Source organism: Haemorhous mexicanus, chromosome 9 (genome assembly GCF_027477595.1).
Source record: "Haemorhous mexicanus isolate bHaeMex1 chromosome 9, bHaeMex1.pri, whole genome shotgun sequence".
In the NCBI taxonomy this organism is placed as follows: domain Eukaryota; kingdom Metazoa; phylum Chordata; class Aves; order Passeriformes; family Fringillidae; genus Haemorhous; species Haemorhous mexicanus.
This window is the reverse complement of record NC_082349.1, coordinates 12,498,896-12,526,378: the sequence shown is the minus strand read 5'-3', so window position 1 is coordinate 12,526,378 and position 27,483 is coordinate 12,498,896. Positions and strand designations below refer to the sequence as shown.

The following is a 27,483-nucleotide window of genomic DNA, read 5'->3' as shown; positions in this document are numbered from 1 at the left end:
TCCTTCCTAGCACATGCAGATGTACTGACAAGCAATTAAAGGTTTATTTGTCACAGCCCTTAGTTACACGAGCCCCAACCCAGCAGAGAGAGAAGGACTGACACTGGACATAAATTGAAAAAAGAGAGATTTCAACAAGATATGAGGAAAATCCTTTTCACCATCAGGACAGTCAAGTGTTGGAAAAGATTACCCAGAGAGTTCATACAATTATGTTAAAATCTTTGGAAGTTTTTAAGACTGCATAAAGTTTCCAGCAACCTGATCTCAACCTGACCCTGCTCTGAGCAGGAGGGTGGATGAGATGACCCTCTGAGATCCCTTCCAGCCCCAGCCTGGATTGTTCTATTAGTCTATGGTATCAAATCAGAAAAATAATAATCAGGCATTAGTCACAATTTTGTTATGCAAACTTGCACTCGGGTGCTAAGCAAATTGTTTTTCCAAAAGTAAATCTATTTATCAGATCAACTAGCTGACTGGTTTGAAAACTAAGAATTTTGTTTAACACTTTTTAAGATTACATACTTCTTAGAGGCCTGTGACATGTCCAGGGGGGCCAACCAGAAAAAAAAATAAAAGTAAAAACAAATCAGTGATTGACCAGATATATAAAAAAGTAAAAGGTTAAGGTTTCAATCTGAAAGTAAATGCTTGATGAATAAATTTTTTCCATTAAACCAAACGGAAATTTGTGTTCAGTGTTGCATTTCAAGATGTGTTTTAGAATACAATAAATAAGGTGAAGACTCACCTATTCTGAAATTAATATTCCCTCAAATAATTAGAACAGTATTTCAATGAAACTGCAATATTATCACCATAGCCATTGGGAGATTCAGTCTGCTGGAGCTGTGCTAATAAACAGAGAGCTGTGCTCTTTACCTATTGGAATGAAGCAGGTAGTCATTTTAAACAAGGTAAATACTGTGCAAATTTATTTCAGAGTTTTCTCCACTCCCCAGTTGTCACAGACCTTCAGCTCAGAACATGGGGATGCTCTGAAGCCAGGACTTGAGCACCTCGTTGACCACACATATAAAGGAATGCTGCACATGATTATGTGAAGCCCAACAAATATTTTCAGGGCTGATTCCTCCAGCTGCTACACTTCCAGCACCACTTTTCTCATCAGTAATTTCACTTTTAATATCTTTATCACCATAGTTCCTTTAAAGGCCAGCTTATAATCACACTCTTGCCATGTGCCAATTGACCCCAGGAGAAGCCCTACCTCCTTCTTTGAAATCTGCATAGATTAGACAAAAAAGTCAAAACCCATGAAGCTAAAACTTTCTTTCCTCTGGGAAAAGGGATGGTAGGAGGAGGGGCACTGGCCAACAGCTCCCTCCAGCCTGTGTTACTCTTTCCCTTTGGTTCTCATGCATTTGGTGCTGAGTGCTTTGTTGCAAGATTATGGAAGCGACTGTGCCACCTCACCAAAGTCATCCCCCATGCAATTTTTATATAAAATTAAGCCTTTAAGATGGATGCAGACTTGAAAACAGCTGATCAGCAAAATGCACTGACAGTCCATTTAAAACCAACCAAACTGTCGAGTGCAAATGTGCTAAAGCATTTTCACAAGTTGCCTGGCTCCCTGCCAGCTCAGCCCCCACGGCCGGCCGGCGCTGTGGGCAGCCTGTCCTGGAGCTGCAGTCACAGAAGGACAGCACTGCTGCTTTCAGACTCTGCATCTCCATGACAACGCTCCTGAACAAACCTTATGGAGAAACAAGAGCCCTTGACACATCCAGACTTTGTCAGGAGTCAGGTCCATGGCCACACACAGAACCCAGCGGCCCTGGAGCTGCTGCTTCAAAACACGCTGCAAGGTGTGACTACTGTGAAATACAGGAATTCCACCAACTTTGCTGCTACACAGCAATATTGACAGCAGCAGTCCTACTGTCTGGGAAGAATAGAAAGTATGAAAAAAAAAATCCATATACACCAAAAAGTAACAGCAAAACTGACTTTTTAGAATGCACTTTTTTTTTTTTCCAAGTGGAACAAAAAATGCTTAAAAAGCACACTGAAATTATCCTGAAACATAAATTTTTACTGATTCTATTTATGATAACAATTATATTTTGTAGAGGCCTTATTTGACATCTTCCAAATGCAGGGTTGCATTTTTCCCAGAATTCCTTTTCCTGAACTAACCCTTTAAATCTGGCACAAGCTTTACTTCTACAGATGTTGTTTTGCAGCTCCTTGGTTTTTTTCTTGCCTTGCTGGTAAGTGCTCATATTTTATTGTATTTTCTCCTCTGGATTCCCAAGGAAAAAGTGTATTTTCATCAAACTAGGGGAAGCTCCTCTGTTTCCCAAAGCATTGCTGATTATTCTAATTAAAACCAGCTCCAAGACTGGCCATCAGCCTTCACTGCAGTGCAATAGGAACCTCCCTCCAGTGTAAGCCTTTGTGTTTATTGTAACTATTTATATAAATGCTGCAGTCAGCTCTGTATCCACATAAACCTAACACCATTTAAAATAATTTTGTAAGACTTTTGCGAGACAGTGCTAATTTACTCAAATCCAAATTGAATATAAACTGTTCTTCTTTATAATAACTAAGTTTCAAAACTATGTTTTTAAGAGACAATCCAGATAACTTTGTTAAAATAAGTTATATTTTAATCTGGGCAGGGATGTTTTCCTCCAGCGTCTGGCCCACCATTATTTGGTCTAATGGATTGAGTTAAAGGCAGCAATCTTCAAAATCCCATTCCTCTTTCTCTTTGAATGTTTCTGCAGCATGCAGACTTCTGGCATCACCTTGGCTTCTGCTGGGTTTCAGAAATAATTGTTGATGATACAGTAAATTTGTTTTCTCTCCCTTGTGTTTAAATCCCAATCTCACACACACTCATGTATTTGCTCAGTTTTATGCACGACTAAGTCTTTGGCGTTAATGAGGCTGCTCATGTGCATAAAGTTAAGCATATGTGCAAGTGTTGTATGATCAGGGTCTTAGGATGCCAATTTGCAGTAATAACAGATTTGCATAAACTCATGATCCCAAGCACTGGGCTTCCTGCTCATTATCAGTAGTGGAATTAATTTAGCTGGTTTTCATTCCATGATGTTTATAAGCCTTTTCTTTCTTTTTTTAAGTGAACTTGAAGTTGTTTTGATTACCAGTCTACATCCATTTTTGATTTTGTCCCAGTCACTTAACATATATGGGGTTTTTCCCTCTATTTACAAGTGCCCACCTTAGCCATGTTAGTATGAGCTCATTTATGTTCAAGATGAAAGATCAGGTCACACTTCTTAAGCTGAAAATATGCTCCGTGCTGTGTAAGAGATCTGCAGAAATACCAATTGCAAATACCCAGCTAGGACTCATCAAAATCCTGTGCACAAGTCATGGCTTCTGTCGTCCAGGGGTTAGGCCCTAAATGAAGGGAGTAGCAACTGTAACCCATTTAGCATCGATGCCAGCTCAGGGAGAGGGAGCTTGCACTCCTCTCTGGCAGGTGGGTCGCGTTGAAGCAGAAAAGAGTAAAGTATATCCTCAGTGAAATTACAGTGCATGTCCTACTGAAGGATAATCTCCCTTCTGATGCTCAGCTCTGCTTTGTCTCCATTATGATTGACACTTAATACCTATAATACAACTCCTGAAGACTCTGGGGTTTGATTCCTCGTTCCCAGAAGCAGTACTGCATTTACTCCCTCTCCAAGTGGATGGGGCAGGACCAGGTGTCCGCCCTTCCCTGGCAGGTACTGATGAGGACACACCTACCCAGAGAGCCTGCCTCTGTGCTGCACCCAGCTCCTGCAGCTGACCTGCAGTTCCCAGTACAGCTGAGAGTTGAGTTGAGCTCTGCCAACCCCCAGTACAGCTGAGAAGGTTGGAGTGCAACATTTGGCTTTGGAGTGAGCAAGGGACACCAGTGCTGCAATAGGGAAACAAAGGCAGAAACAGTGATACCTGGTGAGTAGCAAAACAAAGGCATGAATGCCTCCTAACCCTAATATGTAACATTTTGAAAGAGGGGGGGAGAAAGAGAGATGAATAAATTCTGCTACAAAATAGACAGTTGAGAGCTATCATCTAGAGAACCTCATGGTTCCCTACCTGAGTAACTCTATTTGCCAAAAGGAAAGGGGAGTAGTGCTGGGAAAGAGGAGGTAGCACTCAAAGGAGGCTCGGGGTGTGGGGCAGCACAAACAGATTATGGATTATTGGGAAAATGAGAGCAGCATCAAATGGTAATTTTGTAAGGATGTCTTCCCTGAAGCTAAATAAAAGTGAAAAAAATTCAACTGATCCTTGAAGCAGCTCACAATTACATCCTATATGTTATCTTTTTAATGAATTATTTCTGGACTAAAAATATTACACACAAATCAGACATAATAATCTTGCATGAAGATCAGGAAAAAGTTTCTAGTAAGAAAGAAGAAGGGAAAGACCCTGTGGTTCTGCACAGCTTTCATGAAACCATGTGAGCCTGTGAGATCTGCTTACACTGTTGCATGGCTTGAATGGTCTTGTTTAGTTGTTTTTTCTCCTTTAAAACTATTGTTTTCTTCAGAAAGACATTGTGTGTATGGAATACCTGTGCTGTGAGCTACAAATGAGTAGCATCCTTCTGAATCTGGCCACCTTAGGCTGCATCCATCTCAGAGATATTTTCCTTGCACATGTTGTATGTCTGTGCAGAAAAGGATGAACAGAAGTGTGCTGGTCATGCATTGTGTACCATAGTTACATAAAACCATGTTTTAAAGTAAGCTGTTCTTTCAAGTGGCCAGTGTTATCTTGACAATTTGAATGACCAAGAAGTTGGTCTCTCTCCACTAGGTACCATCTCCTTCAAGCCCATACAGAAATCATCCCAAGTTTTGTGGCTATTTTAGGCCTCCTGCCCAGACCAAAACCAAAGCAATGCTAGTGGAGGATGGTACAAGAGACAGTTGTACCAAGTCTCCTCTCTGGCCAAGAGCTTTTGGTGCAGGGCTGAGTGGTGACAGTGAAGCAAGAACCCCTTCTCCAAGCCCTGTGCAGTGCCAGTGCAGGCTGACCTCAGAGGCTTTACCTGTCAGGTTCTGCATATATGTGATACAGACTGCTTGACAAAAACTGCTCTCCTGGAGTGCAGCCACAGTTCAGGTCTCCCCTTTCCATATCAGGAAGAGAGGAGGGGAATTTGTGACAAAGGCATGCTCCAGAGGTGGCTCTCAAGTATGTTGAATGAAGGTGATGAAAAATTCTGTCCACTTTGATGACAAAAGCAGGGGCTGAGGTGTGTTCTGGGTCAGGTTATTTTAGGTGCTGGTTGTAATAAATGTACTGGAACAGCAAGGCATATTCCAGGACAGAACCAGAGCCTGGCAGGGGCAGGAGGCTGTGCCTGTGCTGTCAGCACTGAGGGAGCCATGTGGGATGCACTCCCAGTGTGCTAGCACAGCCAGGCACCATGCTGTGGGCTCTGGGGGAGCAGCAAAAGCCAAGCAGGAAGCTCCCAGGGAAAGCTGCACTGGAAGTCTGTGAAAAAGTGGAGGGGGAGAAGGAAAGTGATGTTCTTGGTAATAAAACCGTGTGTTCAGCATTCTATGAGGACATGTTCTCTGTGATCTGTACCATTGGCACAGTTAAGAGTGCTTCCCCAGGTTCTTGGGATTTCACAACTCTTTACTTTAGGGACACTGCATTTCAAATTGTAACTCCCACATCTGTCCCTAATGAGAGCAGCAAAATTTTGGAGATTTCTGAGAGCCAACTGGAGCCACAGAGAGCAGTATCTCTGGAGGCCAGCCCAGGAGGAAGGTATTAACCCTCTTAGTGCTGGTGGAGAAGCAGGAAAGCCAGTTAATAGCACTAAATAATTGTCTCTGTGTGTCTCAAAGCCTTAACTGCAATTCTTTTCAGTACAGCATGCTTTCTTTGCCAGCCCAGGCCCTTGAACACACAAGGGGAGTGCACAAAGAGGTTTGGCTGTCTCTCTGCAGGTGCTGCAGAGTGGAGGGGCTGGAGCACAGGTCAGCAAGGGCAGAAACAGCAGCGAGTAGCATCCCATTGTGTCCCGCCTTCTGCCAGGCAGGAACTCCCCTTTCTTAAACAGCTTTGTTCCCCTACCAGGGGCTGCTCTCTGAGGCTGCATCTGATTGTGGTTTCCAAGCTCTGGCTTGGCTCTTGCAGACGCTATTCCTGTAACAGACAAGCCTGCTCCTCTGCCACGTATTTGTTTAAATGGGTTCAAAAGTTCTCAGCTTCCTGAGGACTTTTTTTCCCCCTTTGTTTTATACCAATCAGTTAATTTGCTAACATCACCCTCCATATCTTCTGATCTTAGGCAAGCTGGCCGGGTTTACTGGTGCCTTTATCGCCAGGTTACAGCCAGCAGTGAGGAATGCAGGTCAGAAGGGAAATAAGAAGGGACGGCTCTTTTGAAATGGGGAGGCACAAGGTCAGGGTTGTGGGGCAAACAGGAGAGGGTGGAAGTGCAGAAAAGGGATGTACTTTAAAAACAAACTCATGCTGCACTAATCCAACTGCTATTCAGCTTTGTCTCCCTCTGCTTATACATTGCTAGAAATCTCCTTTTATCTTCCTTTGTCTCTTTTTCTTATTCTGTCTATTATAAAGTCTTCACTAAACCACCTATTTTTGTTATACATTTTATAAAATGCTCTGAGTATTTCACAACACACTTTTATTAACTTCTGATCAAGAAGTCTGTTTCAAATGAAAACATTATAACCGATCAGAAATGGGAACATTTTCCACAAAAGGTGATGGTTTTTGTTTTGAGAACACTTTACTTTTTAGTCAGAATTTTTGTCCTAGCCAACAAAGAGCTTTTTTATCTCTTTCCCAGTTACTCCAGATTTACAAGAGTGAGAATGAAAACAGACTGCAATTTTTGTCCTCATTACAAAAGGGACAGAGATTTAGAAGAAAAAGATTCATTGAGCAGTTATATTAGAATAAAATTGTGCTGTTTGGCTTTGGTAGCTTTGTGCTTGTTTATATCAGTGGATTGATCAGAGACATTCATATTTTGTTTTTTGCACTGCTCTGCATGTCCTTGTTGAACAGGACAGTCCTGCTTTATCTCTCACAATGTTTTTCCAGGTCATGGTTGAGCACAGAGGCATGACCATGAGGAAACTTGCCTTTGCTTCTGCCAATCACATGCCAGTCGATCAAGAGAAATCCATTTTCTTTCTGCCTAGCACTAAAGTGGAAAAAGAAAGGTTCTCTTCTCTTTTCTTTTTTTTTTTTTTTTTTTATGTGTATGTGTGTGTGTGCAGCAAAGCAAACAAAAGTTTACTTTAAACTTTTTCAAATAACTCTTTTTCCTGGCAGAACTTTCTCTGCCTTCTGCTGGCTGAAGGGCATTGTAATTCATGCAATAAAAGGGGAAAAGATCTGCTGGTAGAGATTGTTTACTTTAAACTTCTGTTTGTTTTGCCTCCACTCCGGGAAAGAATGTAATATTTCTATAAAGCTCTGTTAATTTTTTTTCTTCCTTTGACTGACTTGAGCACTGGAGAAAGCACCCAATCAACAAAGAGGAAACCAAAGCACTTTTCATCCCTGTAGGACAGAAGTAGCATGAGCTGCTGCACTGCAAGCTGCTTCTAACTGATCCTCCTTGTGAGTGAATGGATGTTACCTGGAAGTAATCCCTACACTTGGGTCAAAATTTTCAAACCAGTCTCCTAAGCCCTAGCACTCCACTAAAATTTATGATGGAGTCACTAAACCATTTCAGATGATAATTTAAAAAAAGAAAAAATAAGATACATAAGCGCCAGACTGTGGGTGTAATCAGTGGGTCACCATTCCTGGTTGTACTGCCAGTTTGACGAGCTGGGTTTCAGATTTAGTTTCCAGGCTGACAGAGCAGATGTGCAGATCTAGGAGCTGGTCCTTACACAGAGACAGAGCTCCATCAGAGGTGAAATGCCATGCTGGTTGCAGACCACTGGCAGTGGTTTGAGGTGCCTCATCACTTTCTGGGCAGCAGCTCAGAAGTTGCCCACCATAAAGCAACTGGAAACAGTTTCAATTTTCCCTTGTCACTTGCTGCAGACTCTGTGTGTGTCTGTCTGCCTGGTTTTTTCCTCCTTACTGAAAAAGGTTGAGGCTGAGAACATGAAAAGGGTCATATGGTCAAAATGCTCAGTCCAGAGTGATGTTTTTTAGGGTAGTGTGGTACCTGATACATTGCATTTTTTTCTAATTTATATGAACTAGTTTAGAAAAAGAGGAGCACAGGAATAGTCAGTCCTTTTAAAAGAGATGTGATTAGGAAGGCAATTGCTATCACTGCATGCTAGATTCAGCATTTCTGGGAGAGGTAACCTACATCCAGTTGCACAATAACAGAGCAAGGGTTGTTATTTGCACTCTTGATTCATAGCACACTGCAATGGTGACACTGATCCACTTATCCTGAAGTGCCTTGTAACCCAGAGCAGTGGGTCCAGGTAGCATGTGCTCCAGCTCCTGTAAGGATTCAAACCTAAATCTCTGACTTCTTGGGAGTATTTGCCAGAAACCTGCCCATGAGCTGCTACTCAGCACAGCAGGGATGTGCTTTCCTGACAAATCTCAGCTGCTGAAGCAAGAAATCATGGGCCCAAGAGATGCCCAAATGTCTCTCCCTTTGGAAGTGCCTGAGAGAGTAGGTGGAAGCCTGACAGCTCCTTACAAAGCTTCCCCCACCCCATCTCCTCATTTATCACTGCTAGGGGTGAGCAGGAAAAGAGCAGGAAGAGCGACAGAACAAAAACAGCCCTGAGACTGGAGACCAGGAGTCAGGGCTGCTTCTTGCTCCTGTCTCAACAGTGCAGCTTTACTGACAGCCAGGTGCTCCAGCTCTCTTGCCCTCAAAGATGTGTCAGGAAAGGCACAAGCAATTCTTTTCCCTCCCTTTCTCTTTCTGCTGGAAGAGTAAAGTTGACACTATGATGATGTTTTTGAGGCTCTCTGTGCTGATGGTCACAGGAGTTCACTGGCTTCCCCCTTCAAACTGTGCCAGGTAGGGGACTTGGGTGTCACTCAGTAACACCTCCCCACCCACCTGCTCCTCTCTGTGCAAATGCACAGGCAGAGCTGAAGGTGCCTGCACAGCTTGGATTCAGGCAGGGAGACTTCTTGCCTGAATTGCAAGAAAGTGCTGAGAGCAGATTTGGGGCTCCTGATATTGGGAGTTGGTCTTTTAAAATCTTGATTTGCCTTAAGCTTCTGTAAGATCTAAGATCTGACCCTAAAAATTGTTCTAGAAAATGTTAGATTTATTTCAGCAATGTGGGCTCCATCCCCAGGATGTTCAGGAGCATAGATCTTCAGAGCCAGAAAGGATTAAAAATTTCCACTCCTATGTAATGAAAAACTAAGAGCCTTATCCAAAAATGTCTGCCTCGAGCTCTCAGCTTGTGACAAAATATTGCAAGAGTCTTAAAATTCCAGGATCTTGAGAACTCTTGCCCATTCAGCTTCTTACTCTTTCACCAGTCTGCCGCAGTTCTTGAATAAAAAGCTCCTGAAAATATGTATGTAAATGTGGGGCATTTTACAACATGCTTGCAAGGCAGGCAAACGGGTCAGGCCTTTGAGGAAGCATGAATAGGTTAGGATTATAATTCATTGTAATGTCATGGCAAGCTGCAGTTTCAAAGGCCTAAGTTCTCCAATTTTATCCAATAAAAATTTTAAAGAGACAAAAACCCAATTTGTTTTATAATCAATAAAATGTACAGCTTCTTTATCTTATTAGAAGAGGCTGTCAGTTGCAGTCAACCATTGTCAACAGGCTGCTTGATCTATCAGTAAAACAAATCATTACAAGGAGCACAGCACTGCTGCTGTGGCTTTTGTGGTGTTTCTAATGAGGACTGGCAATACCTCTATTCCATTACAGGATTTGAAAGTGAATTTGTTGGAGACACACCCAGGCTTAAGGTGGGAGAGGAAGGTTTAAAAATAATTAACTGTGCTGTTCCAAATTACTCGATAGATTAAGGATTCATTCACAATAAAGCAATTCCTTGCCTCTATGATTGGTATTTAAATCTAGGGTGGCATTAAGTGCTGGTCTGCTTCAGGCCAAGCTTGGGACTGCGCAGGATTAGGGGGCACGCACGGCTGCTCTCGCTTGGGCGGCTGAGAGGAATGGAGTGTCTGAGCACTGAACAAAAAGAGACAGGAAGGAGGAGGAAATATGACCACATGAGAGGGGGTGAGGGCCTGTTTGGCAGTTGTTTTTCAGCATGGTTGTGGCCATCCCTGTATGCAGTGGCCCTGGAGCTCAGGCTGGCACCCAGCACTGTTGCATCCCTGAGGCGTGTAAACTGCACAGCCCTGGAAAGGGACCCTGCCACACAGTCACTGCTGCCTCAGGCCCTCCACAGCTGTCCTGTGTGCATCTCTGTTTTCCTCCCTGTAGGTGCTGGACCACATAATAGGGTGGTGAAAGTGAGATAGGGCAGGCTGAAGCCATGGACATGGCTTCTTTTGGCATGTTTCCCTATTAGGAACTCCCCCAACACCACGGCATCCCTCCTGCAGCGCCATGGCTGCTCACCAAATCCAGCTGCTGACACATGAGGGTCAGAACAGGATTTCCTTCCTTTCAGACCAGACAGAAAACGTGCAGCCTTGAGAGAAGGGATGCCTTGGGATTAAAAGAGATCTGAGGCTGAGATGATAAATGTGGGACAAAAGCTCCTGCGAAAGGCACCTTCCTAATTCAAAGGTAATGCCAGTAGAAGTCATACCCTTAGGTCACATAATTCCTGAAATAATCTACAAAGTAGCCCAGTAAATCAAGGAGAACTGATTTGAAGCTCCTCCTCCACCTCAGACTGCTTTTTTAGGCACTTAGCTCATAAGAAAAAAATATCATCCACCTGGCAAAATACAGGGGGCTGGAAACAGCAGCAGCTCTGCTGAGTCTCACTTGTGGTCTTTGCTTTGGTGTGGGAGTGCACACGCAACAGAACAGGTAACTCTGCACCTGGGAAAGGGATGTCCTGGGAAGGGACTGTGCACAGTCAGCAATGCCCAGGCCAAGCCTCATGAGGGGCCAGGTTTGGGACCCCCCCTGCTGCCTTCGGAGCTGCTTCAGAAGCTGCTTGAAGCTGGATGGGACCCAGAATTGTCAACAAGCTGAGTAGCCTCTCACAGTCCTGCTGTGAGCTGATTATCACATCTAACAAAATAATGTGCTGGAACAAATAACACTTCAGGCTCTGTTGTTTCAGGTGAAACTCGGTCCTACGAAGTATAAATTTATAATAAGAGCCACAGCATTATGAGTTTCCCAACAGTCAGATTTAATTCAAACACATAATTCAGACCCTTACAGGGACACTCTCATCTTTGTGCGCTGGAATTTGGGGATTTACACACATAATTCCCAGTAACACTAGTAGGAGTTACAGTATGCATACACACATTCCCCTCTCGATACAGGCATTTCCCCTGGGGATACCAACTGCGCTTTAAATTCTCCTTCCATGGGGTTTTGCAGTGATGCTCAGCCATCAGCTCCCCGCGAAGGGCGCACCCGCCGCGGGCTGTCCCGGCAGCGAGGCGCGACCTCCCCCGCCACACCTCCGCCTCACCCGCGGGACACTCGCGACAGTTCTCCCTGATTTAATCGCTGTCGGCGATTTAAGGCCAGAAAGCGCCGCTCGGCTCCGCGCGGTGCCGCGCAGGCGAGCGCGGCCGCAGCCCCGAGGCGCGGAGCCCGAGTGCCACCTGCCGGGAACCGCAGCTGGAACCGCTGGCACCGCTGGCACGGCCCGAGAACGAGGGGTATAAGGTTTGGGGCCGGAGCAGGGCAGGTGGGGTAGCATCGGGACGATGCTTGGCTGGGGAGGAAGAAGAAAATGCATATTCCCTCCAATTCCACGCAGAATTTATGCATGTGAAAAAACAATTGGGGAAAAAACAATTGGGATAGGTTTCTGAAAGAAAATGTGAGCTGACCTTATTCTGTTTCTGGACTTTTTTTTCTTTTTTCTTTTTTTTTTTCTTTTTTTTTTTTTTTTTTTTTTTTTTTTTTTGCAATCATTAAGAGCACTGCTGCAAAACCTCTATAAGGCACTTCACTTTAGAAGGATTTAACCTGATGTTTAAACAAGCTGCCCAATCAAGGCCAGGAGCACAGTAGAATATCCTCTCATTATGTGTGTACTCATTATAGCTCGTTGCATTTGTAACTGTTTGGAAACGCCTGCTTGTCTAACAAGATCTACTCACATAAAATGCTTCTGTAGCATAAGTGTAGTGGGGAAGAAAGGCCATAAATATTGTACTGTGCCTGACTAAAATATATCCACGGTGTCCTGTTCCCTTTTTAGCAAGTTTGAAGTTGACTCTTGAATTTAATAGGCTGATGCTTTGACAAAGCATGTGTGACAGATAAACTGGATTATGTAGAGGTTGACAGGGCAGTTGCTTTTGAGAGAGTTTTTTGGGGTTGTTTTTTGATGCTGGAAGCTTCAGTGATATTCAGTGCACTGGTGGCTGCAGTGCTCCTCTCACAGGCCTGCTTTGCTGTCAGAGTCAGAGTAGGCTGGTGCCAGCTTGCACAGCACAGAGGAGCTGCAGGCAGAGTCCCCCTGGTCCAGACAGCCCCAGACAGCCTTGTGCCTAAAGCTGGGTAACAAAGATGGTAACACAACCTTTGCAGCAGTCTGACTGCTGAACTAGTCTTAACCACAGTTCTTTCATGAACTCAGAAGTATAATTCTGTTGTATGGATGGATTACTAATAAGAATTTACCATCACTCTGTATGTAAAAGGCATGACACAAATTTTTTTAGTAGTTGTGTTTTAACCTAAACTGGACTGTGAAGCTACAATGATTTCATCAAGTTTTTCTGTCTCCTTTGAAGATCTATTCTCATAGAACTACCAAGTGGTACATGGAAAAGGTGTGTCCCCTTTTCCATGGACACACACACACACACCCCAGAACTCACCCCTTCTTCACACTCTGGGCTTCATTTTTTCATGAAAGCTAAAAATTTGGCTTTCTGCATAATTCTCTATCTGGAAACAGAAAATCTTTGTTAATAAATCTCTTGTATATGCTGTGAAATGCTGGAGGATCTCACAGCTCATTGCAATTATGTGTATTTTAGATCAGAGAAGTGATGGCTTATACTTAGGGGCTCTGCAGAGAGTGTTGCATGTTATGCTAGCGACACAGCTTTGGCTACAGGCCCTGATCCAAAGCCAGCTGCAATCAAACAGTCAAAGGTCATGTCTCCACAACAGAGAGAAGTTGTAATTGTAGCTTGTCCCAGGATTACCCTTGGTGGTTTAAGCCTGCCAGCATGAGAAGCAATAACACAAGCAAATGTGTAGTTGAGAGCTACCAGAATACAAAGGCCTCCAGTGTGGGCTGGTGGTGCCTCCTGGAGCCCATCTCCCTGCACAGGCAGGAGCAGCCCAGCTCTGCCACCAGCCCTGGGCCACCACTGCACCCTGACACCTCCACAGCCACGTGGCAGCCCTGCTCACAGGGCCACCAGGACCTCCAGGCCCCACCCTGCTGGCAGGACACTGTGGCCAGGACCTGCCTCCTGCCCCAGCTCCAGTGCAGTCCCCCTGAGTCACAGCAGCCCAGAGTGCCAGAGCAGGTGTCCCAGCTGCCCTTTGTCCCCAGACCAGGATAAGGCTGTCCACCTACTGCCAGAGCAGCTGCTGCAAAGTGATGATTGGTGCTAGCTGCCATTAGGGGGAGAAAAATCTACTCTCCATAGCCTGGGGGATGGCCAAAGCTTGAGAACATGAATGAATTTTTCTGAAAAGACACAGGAGGTCCTTAAAAAGACTTTTCAAATTTATTACTCACATAAAGATATACGTGCAATATATATATAGATGTCTCTAGAAATATTTTGCAGAATTTGCAAGATTTTTTGAAGGTCCATAATTTAGGGTTCTAAATTAATATTTCAAACCTGGCTTGTTTTAACTGGATGGGAATTCTTCTTCCAGCAGTGAGAAGTAGAAAGAAAAAGTTTCTGAGCTGTACCCTTTCCATTCCTGCGTCCAAGTTTTTCCTCTTAAAAGTTTCTCATTACCATATCTCTAAGTAGTTAATGTTCAAAGTGTATTTTATTGGAGTAGATTAGATTGAGAAAATGGCAATGGCTCTATATCATTATGCAAAAGCAAAGGCATCTCATACTACTATTTTAAAAGTGCAGAAAATATCACATATTTCTGCTGTGTCTGCCTTATGGTTTGCTGTGAACAAAGTCACTATTTTAGTTCATTATCTATGAATGCTGTTGGGTCACCCTGAAATTTAGGAGTGAGGGGAAGGAAAGAAAACAAAGGGAAAAGAAAGAAAAGAAAAGAAAAGAAAAGAAAAGAAAAGAAAAGAAAAGAAAAGAAAAGAAAAGAAAAGAAAAGAAAAGAAAAGAAAAGAAAAGAAAAGAAAAGAAAAGAAAAGAAAAGAAAAGAAAAGAAAAGAAAAGAAAAGAAAAGAAAAGAAAAGAAAAGAAAGAAAAGAAGAAGCATTGCATTGCTGCCCTTTCTTGAAGGCAGACTTTTAGCAGATCACTTTGACCTGTCTCCTGTCTACCTGTCAAAATGATTATTTGTTCTTTCACAGTGCCTAGAACAATTGCAGGGTAAGGGTTTGTTTACTCTTTTGCATCATATTGGAATCATTTACTTTTATAATTGTGGACAGCTGGAAAAGGGGTTAGGGAATAAGAACAAAAATTAGGAGGACTGGCAAGAAGGTGAAGGATTTTAAGACAGGGCACCAACCAGTTTAAATGCTTGAGATGACATAACAAACACTTATTGAACACCAAACAGTAGCATTTAACTTCTGTAGCTGTGAAGTAAATGACAGTTTTAATCAAATTTCTTTCTCTCACTAGAACAGTAATAAACTCAAGCAGATATGTTTATCTCTTTCCCACACCTTTATCAGAATCAAAAACCCAGAGCAGGGAACGTTACTGTCATCTGTCCCTGATGTAAAACATGTAGACCTCTGAAAAGCTCATTTAAATGCTCTGGTCTCTGCTCTTAGCCATTATGTGTGCTCAGTCCCATGTAAAGCCTTGAAAAGCAAAACAAGAGCTCTTTTGTAAAACCTCCTCTCCATTTCCCAGAGTTGTTTTTTTTCCAAAGCCATTGTTTTTTTTTTCTCCTGAGTATAATACCATTGTTTTTATCTTGCTGCACTGTTTCTTAGCAGAAGAATGTTTTAAGAACAATAACATAACATTTAGGAATAATAACCCCCTTGTCTCATGCTGGCTCTGCTGTTCTTACTCACAGAGCCACACGTACTGTCTGGAACCAAAAGACAATACCTAAGAATGAACTTCAGAAAATAACAAGTATTTATATTTTCTCAGTGTTGCCACCAGGGGCATTGAGTCTTTTTTTGGTCCAAGTGGGATAGCTCTGTATGAGCCTTAGTAGCAATTTGTTTCAGAAGATTTCCAATTAGTCATGGATATTTTTCAATAGCTGGGGCATGTTGTGCTTGGTGACACACTCAGTACAGAGGAATCTCCTTTTGTTCTGAAACTGCTATTTGCACTTTTGTTTGTTGTGCTCCGGTTTTCATGTTAGAAAGCAAAGTGAGCCATTGTTTCTACTTCCTACCTAATCTTTCCCTAATTACAAAATAATTGGGTTGGTTAATGTTTGGGGTTTTTTTAACCAGAAAAACAAAATTCCCCCAAAATGTCCTTACAATTATCCTGTCAAGAGAACTTTATTTTACAAATTTCTATGCAAATATAGATATAGCTGGGATATGTGCTTGCAGCTGAGCAGTTATCTATAAGGCTTCTTTAGTGGCATCAGGATTACCTGCTCACAAGGGCCCAGCATCAGAGAGTTAGCAATATTAATTTATGCTAAATTAATCTTTCAGGATTTTTTATAAGCGTTCATGGATATTTGGGTTGATTTTCCTTTTCCTCCACCTAGAAGAGAGGACTTTGTAGCTCCTGTGCATACAATGCTGCTTGTCTGTAGTCCCCTCTCGGAGCTCCTGACGTGTTCCAATTTCTGGTCAGGCCCTTTAAAAAGAATCACAAAAGTCTGTGCAAATATTTCATTTACTTTATTCACAGAGCAGGTGTACAACAACACTAAATCTATGTGCCCTTATTGATTGGGTTTTAGTGAAATCAGAGGAGAAATTCATGCACCAGCTGATTTTCAGACAGCCACTAGCACAGAGCAATTCACTGATGGATGTCACCAAACAGAAGGTCACACCACAGCATATGCACTTGGTTGGGCTCTGCAGTGACTTCATTTGTATGCAGCAGGGACAGGGAAGCATGGGGCTGCCTCTGGAGGGAACAGTCAATTCTGCAAACATTTATGACACTGCAGACTAGTCCAGGGAAGTTTACCTTGCCCTTGTCTTTGTAAAATGTTTTGTCGATCAAGGTTATCTGGTCAGAGCTCTCCTGGAGTCTCAGCACAGCCAGTTCAGGGAGCAGAGGGGTGGAGGGACACTAGAGAGAGTCTTTATAGTGTCTCTTGTGGAACATTTTTCAGAAAAATCACTGTATCAGGACATGGAATTTCTGATCCCATTTGCCACAGAGTGCTTTGGACAAACAAGAAAACTTTAGCCTTTGTGTGTCTTGCCACAGCTTATGGAGAGGATGCAGATGTTCTCTCTCCACCATGTGAGGTCATCTCACTAATTCTTCCTGGTGTGCGTGGGACCACGACTGGAACTTGGGTCTATAGGTATAATTTTATATCATGTTGAATAATGAACACATAAATAAACTCTCATTCAATGTTTGTCTGAATGAATAGCATGAGCATAGGAAAGGAAAGGTGGATTCTGTCTGCACTGCAGCTTTGGTGGAGGTGAAATCTAAACCTGGATTTTCCACAACCCAGACTTTGTTTCTGCTCAATTTTGTGAAAGGTGCCATCATTACCTGTTCTTCTCTTTCTTCCACTTTATCAGTGATATCTATGAGTCAATCCCTTTATTTTCAAGTATTTATTTTCTAAATTCTCAGAGAATACGTCAAATCAAAATTTTAAAAAATCAGCTAAAATAAACATTTTTATTTAATCCTAGGCAATATTTATTTCAAATGTGGATAATTCTAGAAAAAAAAAAATAGGTTCAGGTGGACATCAGATTTCTTGGGGACTCTGAAGAAATTTAAGTGGTGAATCAGAAAAGTGAATTATTTTCACTGGTCTTTTCTTAGATCTGTATTCATACTACCTACAGCAGGACTGTCCTTCATTTCCCTGCCTCTTTATTTTTTTATTTCTTGTATTTGTTCATCTTCCCCCAGGATCATCAGTAAGAAGACTTATCTAGGGTTTGCATTTTCAGATGTACTGGTTGTTATCTTGCAATCTCCTAACAAGCAATCTTTTGTATCTCCTCTGTCTCACTGAGGTCAAATGCTGAAGCAACTAGGCCAGAGGAGCTTCTCTTAAATATAGTTTCAATTACAAAGGGGGATCTACTTATTTGCATCTTAATTTATTGTTTTCCTGAGGAAATAAAGTAACTGTTTGCTAGGTTTTATTGGGTTTTGGTCACAAAAGATGGCTTTTTCCAATATAGTTTGGTTGGATGGTTGGTTGGTTGGTTGGTTTTTTGTAAACCAGGAGTGGGTTTTTTTGTTGTTGTTCTTGTACAAATTCTTATAACCAGCCACACCAAGTACCATGATGAAACTGAGATAGAAATAAGGGTGTCCAGGGAGCCCGAGGTGTTACTCCTGGGTGAAACCTGCCCTTGTCCAACCTGGGGTGTGCAGAGCTGTGTGTGGGTACAGGTTGCTGCATAGAGACAGCAAATTTGGCTGGAGAGGAGCTAAAACAGCAAAAGGCACATGCATACCCATGCTTATGTGAAGGCTCTGAGCCAAAATTAGGAGGAGGTAAAGGTCTTTCAAGGGAGGAGTCAGCAGCAGTGAGGAGAGGGACACGCAAGAGAGAAGTTTTATTAGTGACTGAAGGCCAGCCAGGACAGCAGACTTTGATGAGTTTTCCTGCACAAGAGCTCCACCTTTGCAAGTTAGGCTGAAGTCCATATTCACAGCTTCCATTTTCTCCATATGAGTTTTGTGGGCACACAGCTACACTGAGTCTGGGCATTTGGATGTCTGCCTGACCAGCCCTGGTGTTTATTTCTCATTTGGGAATAGAAGCACAGGGTTTGCTCATGGAAAGAACTGAATGAACTCATTTGCAGGTGCAATCTTAATGTATTCCTAAACTGCTACCCTCTTTGCCTTTCCCAGCTCATTTTTATAGGATGGTTTGGGTTTATTTTTCTGTCATTGGGTTATTTAAGAAAAAATGAAAAAAAAATGTAGTCCAAAATGTTCCCTAACAGAAACTTCTTTAATCTCCCAGAATCATTTTAACTGGACTGGCCCAATTCTTAAGAAAGATAGTGAAAAGAGCAGGGCAGAGAAGAAAGGTGCACAGGACCATTTGACCATTGGCATTTGGTTCTGAACTTCAGAGTAAATGTCCATATTCTTCCTAGTAACGTGACTCTCCAATCCTGTAAAGTTCAGCACACCAGAAAGCTTCGTAGCAGTTAATTCATTTTTGTGGAGTTCCCTACTGCCAAAAGTCAAGGGAGCAATCGAGAACATGGTGTAAGCCACAGTTCACATGGCTGTGCTACAGACCAGGGAGACAGCTGATTGATGCAGTGTGAGTTTACCCTCCAGGATACAGCTGAGGTTATTGGTGGGACAAGGAACTGAAGATTGTGTTGCAGCTATTGGCTTCATTCATGAATTGTTAATGTAGAAGAACAAAAGAATTCACTCAAGGCAATCAATTTCCTTTTAAAAATACAACAATTCACCCCAAAAGAGTGAAAGAAGGCTTAAGTGATAAATTGCAGGAATATTGCTTTCACATTTGACACCCATTAGACCTGTTTTGTATTGGGAAAGTAGTATCATTAAGCAAAGAAGGCAATGCTTTACAACTATTAGCTTATGAAAAGATACAGCTACTACATAAAGATAAGTGTTATTAAATAAGAACATTTGGCAAAGCCTTTAAAGAATAAGAAGCAGAGCTGTCTTTGGTAGTATGGGCCTTTCCTTACATGCTTTCACAAAAACGAAGGCCCAAATTGGAGCTATTTGAGTTCAGAGGCACTTAATGGGAAGCTAGATTCCCTTAGCAATAAATGCAAGTGTAGGTATAAACTGAAGGAAGTTGCTATCCTCCCCCAAAAACACCAGAGTGAAGTAATCACTCCCCGTGGAATGGTAGCAGCTGCTGTTCCTCCCCAGGAGGAGCCATGGAGCAGATGTGGGATGGTCAGCATCCATTTCTCCAGGGTTCAGGGCCCTAAACAGTGCCTCCTTCATCCTTGCCAGCCTTTCAGACATAAGCTGAAACCATTCACCAGCAACTTACATCCCATAGTCCTTTTCCAGCACAGATCATAAACACTCACTCAGTCTTATAATACACTATCTTGCAAGCTGTTAAACAAAAAATTTGTGACCGAGTTTCAAAAACCCTGCCAAACAAATTTTCCTTCTAATGTCCAGAAACTGCTGTCCTTTCTGTCTCCATGTCTAATTAGAGGCAGATAAAACCAACTTCTCACCATGTTTTATCCATCTGTTACATGTCTTCCCACCACATTATACCCCAAATGTCCCTTAGAGAAGCAAGAATATAACACTGATACAAAGGGGGCAGTTCATTTTCTAACCTATGCCATCTCCCTTGAGAACAAAAAGCAGATTTATCTACTGAAACCATTAGCCCTCATCCCACATGCCAGGTTATGTCCTAGAAGCAAGTCACGGTGATATTGCAGATGCAGGCATTTTAGAAAGGAAAGGATGAGAGAAGTAGGATGGTGAGGACTGCATGAAGCATCAAACACAGGAACAAGGTGAAGAAAATTCAGAGCAAGGGTTAGTTTTTGCCCTGAATGTTGGCTAGGGAAAAAAAAAAATATATATATATATATATATATATATTAGGTTTAGAGCTCTCATCCTCGCTTGCTTATGCTTTCCCCCCGCTTTCTGAACTCTGGATACTTGGCTGCATGACCATTTTTCCCCCTTAATCATTAGCCCTATATTTGGGTTATTTTTTTAGGTGAAAGCAACCTTTTCTAATTCTCTGAGAACTTTCCGTTCTAGCTAGTGCCAGATGGTGAAGTGGAAAGCACTTGGGATAGGTCCTTCACCATCTGCAGACCAGAATATCTCCACCAATAATTTTCCTCCATCAGGTCCTCCTTCTTTCTGTTTTCCCTCACAACTTTGGTTCATTTTCTTCTTTGCCAGCCTTCTTGATCTTTATCAGCAAGCAGGAACTGTCTGCCCCGAACAAAGCTAAGTGCAGAAGAAAATCTGTGTACCCAATCTCACATCTGAGATAAGCTTCAGCAACCAGGAGGGTTGGGAAAAGACAGCAATATTTGTTTTTGTTATTGATCAGTGTTTCTAATATAGGAATACCTCATCCTCTCAGACAAGATAGATATTTCTTTGAGGTAGGTGCAGAGTCTTCTAGTGAGAGATTTTCCCTGCCTTAGAACGTTTATAGTGCAACAGGCATGACATACTATCCACATTTTGTATTAAGTGTGGTTTGCTCCAAGACCAACACGGATCCATAAATTGAAACTAGTTCTCCTCAGGCTTTGTCTACTGCCTGAACCACAAAACCAAGTTTTCTGACTCCTGAAGGCCGTTTAGCAATTGGAACTCAGAAATATTTCAGAGTTTCTTTTTCTTAGTAGCTGTAAATTGTGTCTTACTGAAGTCAAAAGTGTTCTAGTGATGTTTGCAGCTTGGCTGTGTTTTGCCATGTTTGAATTAAAGCTTATACACCACTACAGCTTTTCTGTGCTAAATAAGAATGCCATTTTTCATTAGTACTAAACTACTAAAAATGTTTAAAAAATTAGGTCCAGAAATGCACTCCTCCTTAAACTGTACTGCACTGAGTAAGTCCAACATGTTGTGCTTGCCTTCCCTCTTCAAATCTGCATCAGAAAAGTTTAGACTGGATATCAGGAAAAGGTTCCTCACCCAGAGGGTGGCTGGGCACTGGAACAAGCTCCCCAGGGCAGTGGTCCCAGCACTAGCCTGACAGAGTTCAAGAAGCTTTTGGACAACGTTCTCAGGCACATGGAGTTACTCTTGGGACTGGTGCTGTGCAGGGCCAGGAGTTGGACTCAATTATCCTTGAGGGTGTCTTCCAACTCAGCTGATTCTGTGGTTCTGTAATGTCACTCTTTTTTTATGAAGATTTGCATTATAGCTTCTGGGTAATCAGGAAAGGTGCTGCTTGGACTTTCAGATGTCTGTCACATGCATATCCAAGTGATCCAAACTGTGTCTCTCTATACTACAATTGCTCCATTCTACCCCATATATTTCATTCTCCAGAGAATGAGCAGCACTTTTTCTCCCACCAAGCATTTGTATTGTTGTGCTGTAAATTTGAACTCATACCTACGTCATTTTCTTCCTCATCTTGCCCAAGTTTTATTCAAGTTATGCCTCATTCTCCTCTTTCCACATCAAGGGCATATATTATACTTGCAGTTGCCATGTGATTGACAGCAAGGATGCTATTATGCACCAAGCAATCTGAAAAAGTAGGTCACATAAATTTGCAGAGTGTAGTTTGCTGAAAACCTGTGGAGATTTACATATAGCATATTGTATGGATTTGTTCTGAGCATCCTTTGCCCGTGTTGTGCTTTAGAATGATGTGGTGAGTGGGAATGTTTTTCTAGCCAAACACCCTTCATACTTGCTAGAGGATTGTCCTGATGTCAGAGCTAGTGCACCTGGAAATTCCAACATGAGCCTGGAAGTGAGTATAAATGGAATAAAGGGATTTAAGGGCCAAAAAGATAATAAAGATTTTGGAAACCGATACCAAAAAAGTACAGGAAAATAAGAGATTTCTGACTTAATTTATGCAAATGTGTATCAAATGTAATTCAATGGAAGTCAAAACACTCTCATCTCGTCCTCTAATACCTCTGTAGCTCTCACAGTGCATCAATGAGAGCAATAAAGAGGGCCAAACTGAGCCTCAGCCTAACAGCACTGATGTAACACTGAATTATCAAGTCAGAGACAACATTGTGCAGAAATCTATAAGCCTGTGTTACTGAGGCACCCAGTTAGGTGCCATAATGGTTTCTTTTGGCCTGTGAACCTTTGAAATGTTCATTCTGCTTTTTAAAGACTCTTAAGCATCTAGAGGTCATTGCATTGGGTTAAAATTGCAGCTATAAAATGACCAGTAACAAACCAAACACATTTTTTTTTCTCTTTTCTGAAGCATGCTTCTTATGCTGCAGACACTGCTTCTCCAACTCATTATAGTGAGATCCCTTATTGCCCAGCATTGTACTAACTCTGTCTGGTCTATTGTATTGTGATGACACTCCTTTGCCCATTGTATTAGGTTAGCACCTCCTTGGCTATAACAAGTATGAAAAAAAAATTCAAGGTTTGACTTGTCAAATGGAACTTTTCAGTCACTTATTAAAAGAACCCCTGCGGTATTACAAAATGCGGGTTTTCTGTCATCTAACCAAAAGATCCCTTTAGAAACCTTCATTTTTTTATATGTGTAAAGACAATTTCTTCTAGTGAAACTCTTTGATTCTTCCCTGAATGAAATCAAGTGTTTTAAAACTTTTTGAGTTGCCCCAAAGGCTCACTTCTATACTATGGAACGTGAAAGACTGGGAACCACTCACATAATCATCACACAGACGCTGTGCAATGTGCTCCTGGCAGCAATCGTTCATTACATACTGCAGGCTTTCCTTTAAAAAAAAAAAAAAAACCTGAAGAAAATCAGGGAAGAGAAAACTGTGTATTTCTTGAGCATAAGAACTGAGAGAAAACAAAGCTGGAGAGAAGACAGTTGTCAGAGACTGCTAATGAGGTTATGATAAATTGTTCCTAGAGAGATCTTACCTGATGAAATAGAAGGAGAAACAGAAATGCGAGGAGAGATGGCATTCCTGTTAACCTCCTTCAAGCAGATACACCTCAAGTAGTGCTGTCTCTGGTATTTTACAGTCAAAGACTAATGTATTTGTAGGAGTGGAGCTCGTAAGTCAGCATTCTACTCTCTCCTTACACCCCTGCTTAGAGCACCTTCCTCCCACCACAGCACACGAATTACCACCAGCATATGAATCAGATCTTTGCATCCTCTTCTCATATATTTGTTATTACTCACTTTCCATTTATCCCTTGTGCTATAATGCTGAGGTAAGGTTGGGGTTTTTTGCCTTTTGGCATCTCTGTGACAGCTGTTTACATCCCTGGTAATCAACACAGCACACACACACAGAAGGCAGCTCTGCTTTGGTCTTTCTGGGGTTCTTTGGTTGGGTTTTTGGGTTTGGGGGTTTTTTTGCTTATTCATTTTTTAGTGATGTGTATGGAGAACATAAAGCCAGTTTTGTGAGCAGCCTGGAAAGACAGAGCTTCTCACATCTTGTGTGAGGTCCCAAACAAGGGAGAGGAAGATCAAGGTCAGTGTCCAAACCTCTTGCACAGAGGAATAGTCAGAGCACCACAGGAGGTGGCTACAGCATCTAAAGGACTTAAATGGAGCTCCCATTCTCTGGACATCTGACAGGAGTACTCACCTCTCTCTAGTTTTACTCAGTCTTTCCTGAAACTCCCATAAAGTAATGTACATTAATGAAAGGTTTAGAGAACTGCAGGATGGGCTTTTTCAGAGAACAAAAAGCCATCTGAGGAATATTGTTGCCCTCATTTGACTTTGAGACAGTCACTGCATCTACAATATGACAGAGCAAGAGACAAGCTAAAGACAGTGGGAGATAATAAAATTTCTAGATAAAAAAAGAACAGCTAACTGGAAAAAACAGAACATATAAAATTCAGAGTTATTCCAGAAGTTCTTCAAGACTGAAAAAAATAAAGTATCTGAAGCTTTCTTCTATTCTGAAGGATCTGTGAAGGCATCAAAGAGAAAAATAAAAAGTTTTCCTTGGTTCCTTTTTTCTGCATTGTACACTTGCTCCTGGCTTCAGATAAGAGACTGAAGTAGAAACCTTTTTCCAGCCTTCTAATCTGAAGTATATTAAATGGACTTCAGAATGGAAAAGTAGAATTTTCTATATATCTCTATCTTTTTTATTGTGTAGCTTCAAATTATTCTCATTTGTTTCCAGAGTAATTTTTGCCATTTATTTATCTAAAATGTTTAAAACCTCTCTATCGTCTTTCATATTCAAGAGCAAATCCAAACCATTTTTCCCCAAGACAAAGAGACAAAAATAAACTACTTAATACTGAGGTAATAACATGGACAAAATGTCACTCATGTATTTCAGTTTAAATCCCTTTTTCCCTCATGTTATTTCGATCTGCCTATTGAGAAGACCTAAGAGTCTCCCCGTAAAAACAATAGGTTTCCAATTAAGTCTCATTAGTAGGACAAAACCACCTGGTTTGGGTTAAAGATCTTATAAGGCTCTAGAGCAAAATGAGTGACAGTGAGGGCAAAGTGCTCTGATGAGAAATCGAACAGCTCCTTCCCTGAGAAGTCCATCATCCCTTCCTGCTCTCCAGATCAATCTGAAGCTGTTGTCAGCATCTTGTGTGTCTCATGCTTTTTAGCAAAATAGACTCCCCTTATCTCTTAGGGTCAGGGAATACCCTCATGAAAAACCTGGCTGCTTCTCTGAACCTGCACTTCCATACAGTTGTCACAAATCTTCTCCCCACACCTTGTGCCACCTTTTATGGCAGGCAGCCCAAGCCTGATTCAGGGATATTCTTCCCACTGTTTCTGAGAAATCACACTCCTTGATTCACAGTCCTCCTCTTGCCTTCAGTTGTGGTCCTTGCACCTTATTTCTTATAGCTGGAGGTTCATCATCTCAGCCCAGGTCCATTTTAAAGAACTGTCCACAGGTCTAACTGTTCCTGCATGAGGAATTCTACCCATGAAATGGCAATGAACTCTTATTTGTTGTAACTTTAGGATGGAAAGGCTGTTTCAAACTCATTGCCAAACTGCTCCTTGGAGTCAGAGAAAGGTATCTAGAAACTCCAGTAATGGTCTTCATTTCAAAGTGCTTTGAACCTGCTGCTCCAGTAATCTTCAGTGACAAGGCTGGCTCACATACCTGTGGTTCCACGTGTGTTATAGGCAGTTCTATAATTTTAGAGCCCATTAACCACTAACTTACAAGTCTATGGTACTTTTATTTTGTGAATGCTTCGTGAGGCTTAGGCTGATAGCCTATTTTCTTGGTTTGCCTTTTTTTCTTGTTTCCCAGGTGACTGGCCTGGCTTTTCAAACTTACTGCGAGATTGGTTTCTTTTCCATGCTTCATTAAGACAGAACATTTGTTACCCTCTCTTCAGACATTGCCTAAGTCTTTGTACATGCACTTTTATCTTTTTCTATACCTTTTCCAACATGTTGAGTGAGTAGAAACTTACAGATGGAACTGCTGATGTGCTTTCATGTAGAGCACATTTTCTTTTTCAGTTGTACGTCTCATGTTTTAATTTTCCTTTGCTGATACCAGCAGTTACTTTTATGCCTGGAAGATGAGCTGTTCCCACACTCCTCCATAGTTCTTCCTAGCAACATTTCTTTGTAGATTGGTTGGTGAGGAGAGCTGAAAGGTTACAGGGCTGCTACCTTCCAGAAAGACACTGAATTATTTAGTATCACCACTTCTACCTAATACGATAGCATCATTTAACTCCAAGTTCAACAGTGGCACTGACATGACCTGCTCAAGCATTCTGCTGCTACAGAAAGCCCAAGAGCTGTCTGGAGAGGCTAAAGATAGGCAGATTTGGAAACAATCTTTAATTCTTATAAATAGTAATTACACTAAGAAAGATAGTTGAGCTTTATAGACACTTGTAGATGCTTATAGAAAATCTTGTGTTAAGAGTCTAGGCTGTTCTGCTGTGGCTCTGTGAGGAGTGGCAGCCACTGGCACCTGCACTGAAATGTAGATGCCTGTGATAGCTGGACCAAGAACACAAGTGGTATAAAAAGTTTATATAATTAATTAGGAGTAAAAAAACATATACATATATATGCTTAAATGCACACATTTATTACACCTGGCTGTGGTATATGCTGCATGTATTTAGAAGTGCACAAGTACAGAATGGAGTGGTAAAGTTAACATTCACTTCAGAAAACTCACAGATGTAAGAATCTAAGTAGTTTCATTTGCTGTAGGAAAGATCTTAAATCAGTCTTTAAATCAAGAGGAAGACGAATTTTCATTCACTTGTGTCACAGTGTCCAGAAATTCTGGGAGGATGAAGAGGAATGCTTGGACCATTTACTAGATTGTACTTCTGGTTCTTTGCTTTGCAGTATAAGTCCTCAATTAGAGGGTTTATGCACTAATAATCAGTTAAAGGGAGCTTGTTTTTCTAGAGGCTTTCTAACAGGCAAGTAAGTTAGCATCAACCAACACCTTCCTATGTTAAAAACTGTAAAATACTGAATACACAGCTGGAGTAAAGTAACCCAATTCCATTTAATTGGAGCTACATCAGTTTAATCCAGAAGAAATTCAGCCAGTGAATGAATTACAAATAAATTTTTAGAGGGGAAAGGAAAGCCAACAAGATAAAACTGCAGAAAACATCCATGGAATCTCTCTGTCTTCATTCCATTGCCTTCTCTGAAGAATTAAAAAAACAGATAATTATGTCCAATTTAAGCTTCAAGATTGACATTATTTGTTGATCAGTGCAGGCATTCATTGAAAATTAAATTTAGAAGTTTCTTTTCCAATTATTTGCCTTTAAAACTAGAAAAATAACAATCTTCCTAGTGTTGTCTCCAAAGGTGAGCAAAAGAAAATTAATTTAGGTATTATTATAAAAATCTGAATCATTAAAAAAAAGGATACTTTCTGAAATAAAGTTCTCATATATCATTTTTAATGTTGTGAGAGGTACCAATGCTAGAGCAGATTTTCAAACCCTATTCATACTGAGAACTGTTTTATTCCTTGAGTGTTTGCACTGAAGTTACAGTGAATTCTCAAAGAGCAGATTAGTGTCAGCATAACCTAGATGTAGCTCCAGTTAAACTCCATGAACAGATACCATTAACTTCAGTGCAGGGTAGAGAGAGTAGAGAGCAGCGGCCTGCCTTTAACTTTTTCCTATATTTATATTTAAAAGTCTTGAAAATAGAATTTGAGCAGTTACACATCAAGGCTGCACATACCACACTGGAGAACAGAATTTTAGTGAGAAATGTTCCTCTGGCAGGAAAAGACAGTCTTTACCCTAAGTGTTAGAATTGCTCCCAGTCAAATGGTTCAGAGATTTTCTGCAAGGTGGGAGAAAATGCAGTTGTGTAAGTGTGCAAGACAGCAGGCCTGGATTTGCATCCAGATCCAACTTCTTCTGGATATACAAATCTGTTCAGCCTTAATTCTTTATACTAGG

General features: G+C 41.6%; 1 protein-coding gene across 1 annotated transcript in view; it reads left to right on the top strand.

Annotated features, from left to right (window-relative positions):
• The first annotated feature begins 5,437 nt into the window (after window positions 1–5,437).
• Window positions 5,438–27,483, top strand: part of LOC132331046 (vitellogenin-1-like) — a 70,824-nt gene continuing 48,778 nt past the window's right edge. Inside the window, exons 1-4 of the mRNA XM_059854006.1 lie at window positions 5,438–5,546; window positions 6,314–6,376; window positions 11,504–11,790; window positions 21,740–21,923. Of these exons, the coding sequence (XP_059709989.1) occupies window positions 5,438–5,546; window positions 6,314–6,376; window positions 11,504–11,790; window positions 21,740–21,923 (643 nt within the window). The remainder of the gene's footprint in view (window positions 5,547–6,313; window positions 6,377–11,503; window positions 11,791–21,739; window positions 21,924–27,483) is intronic.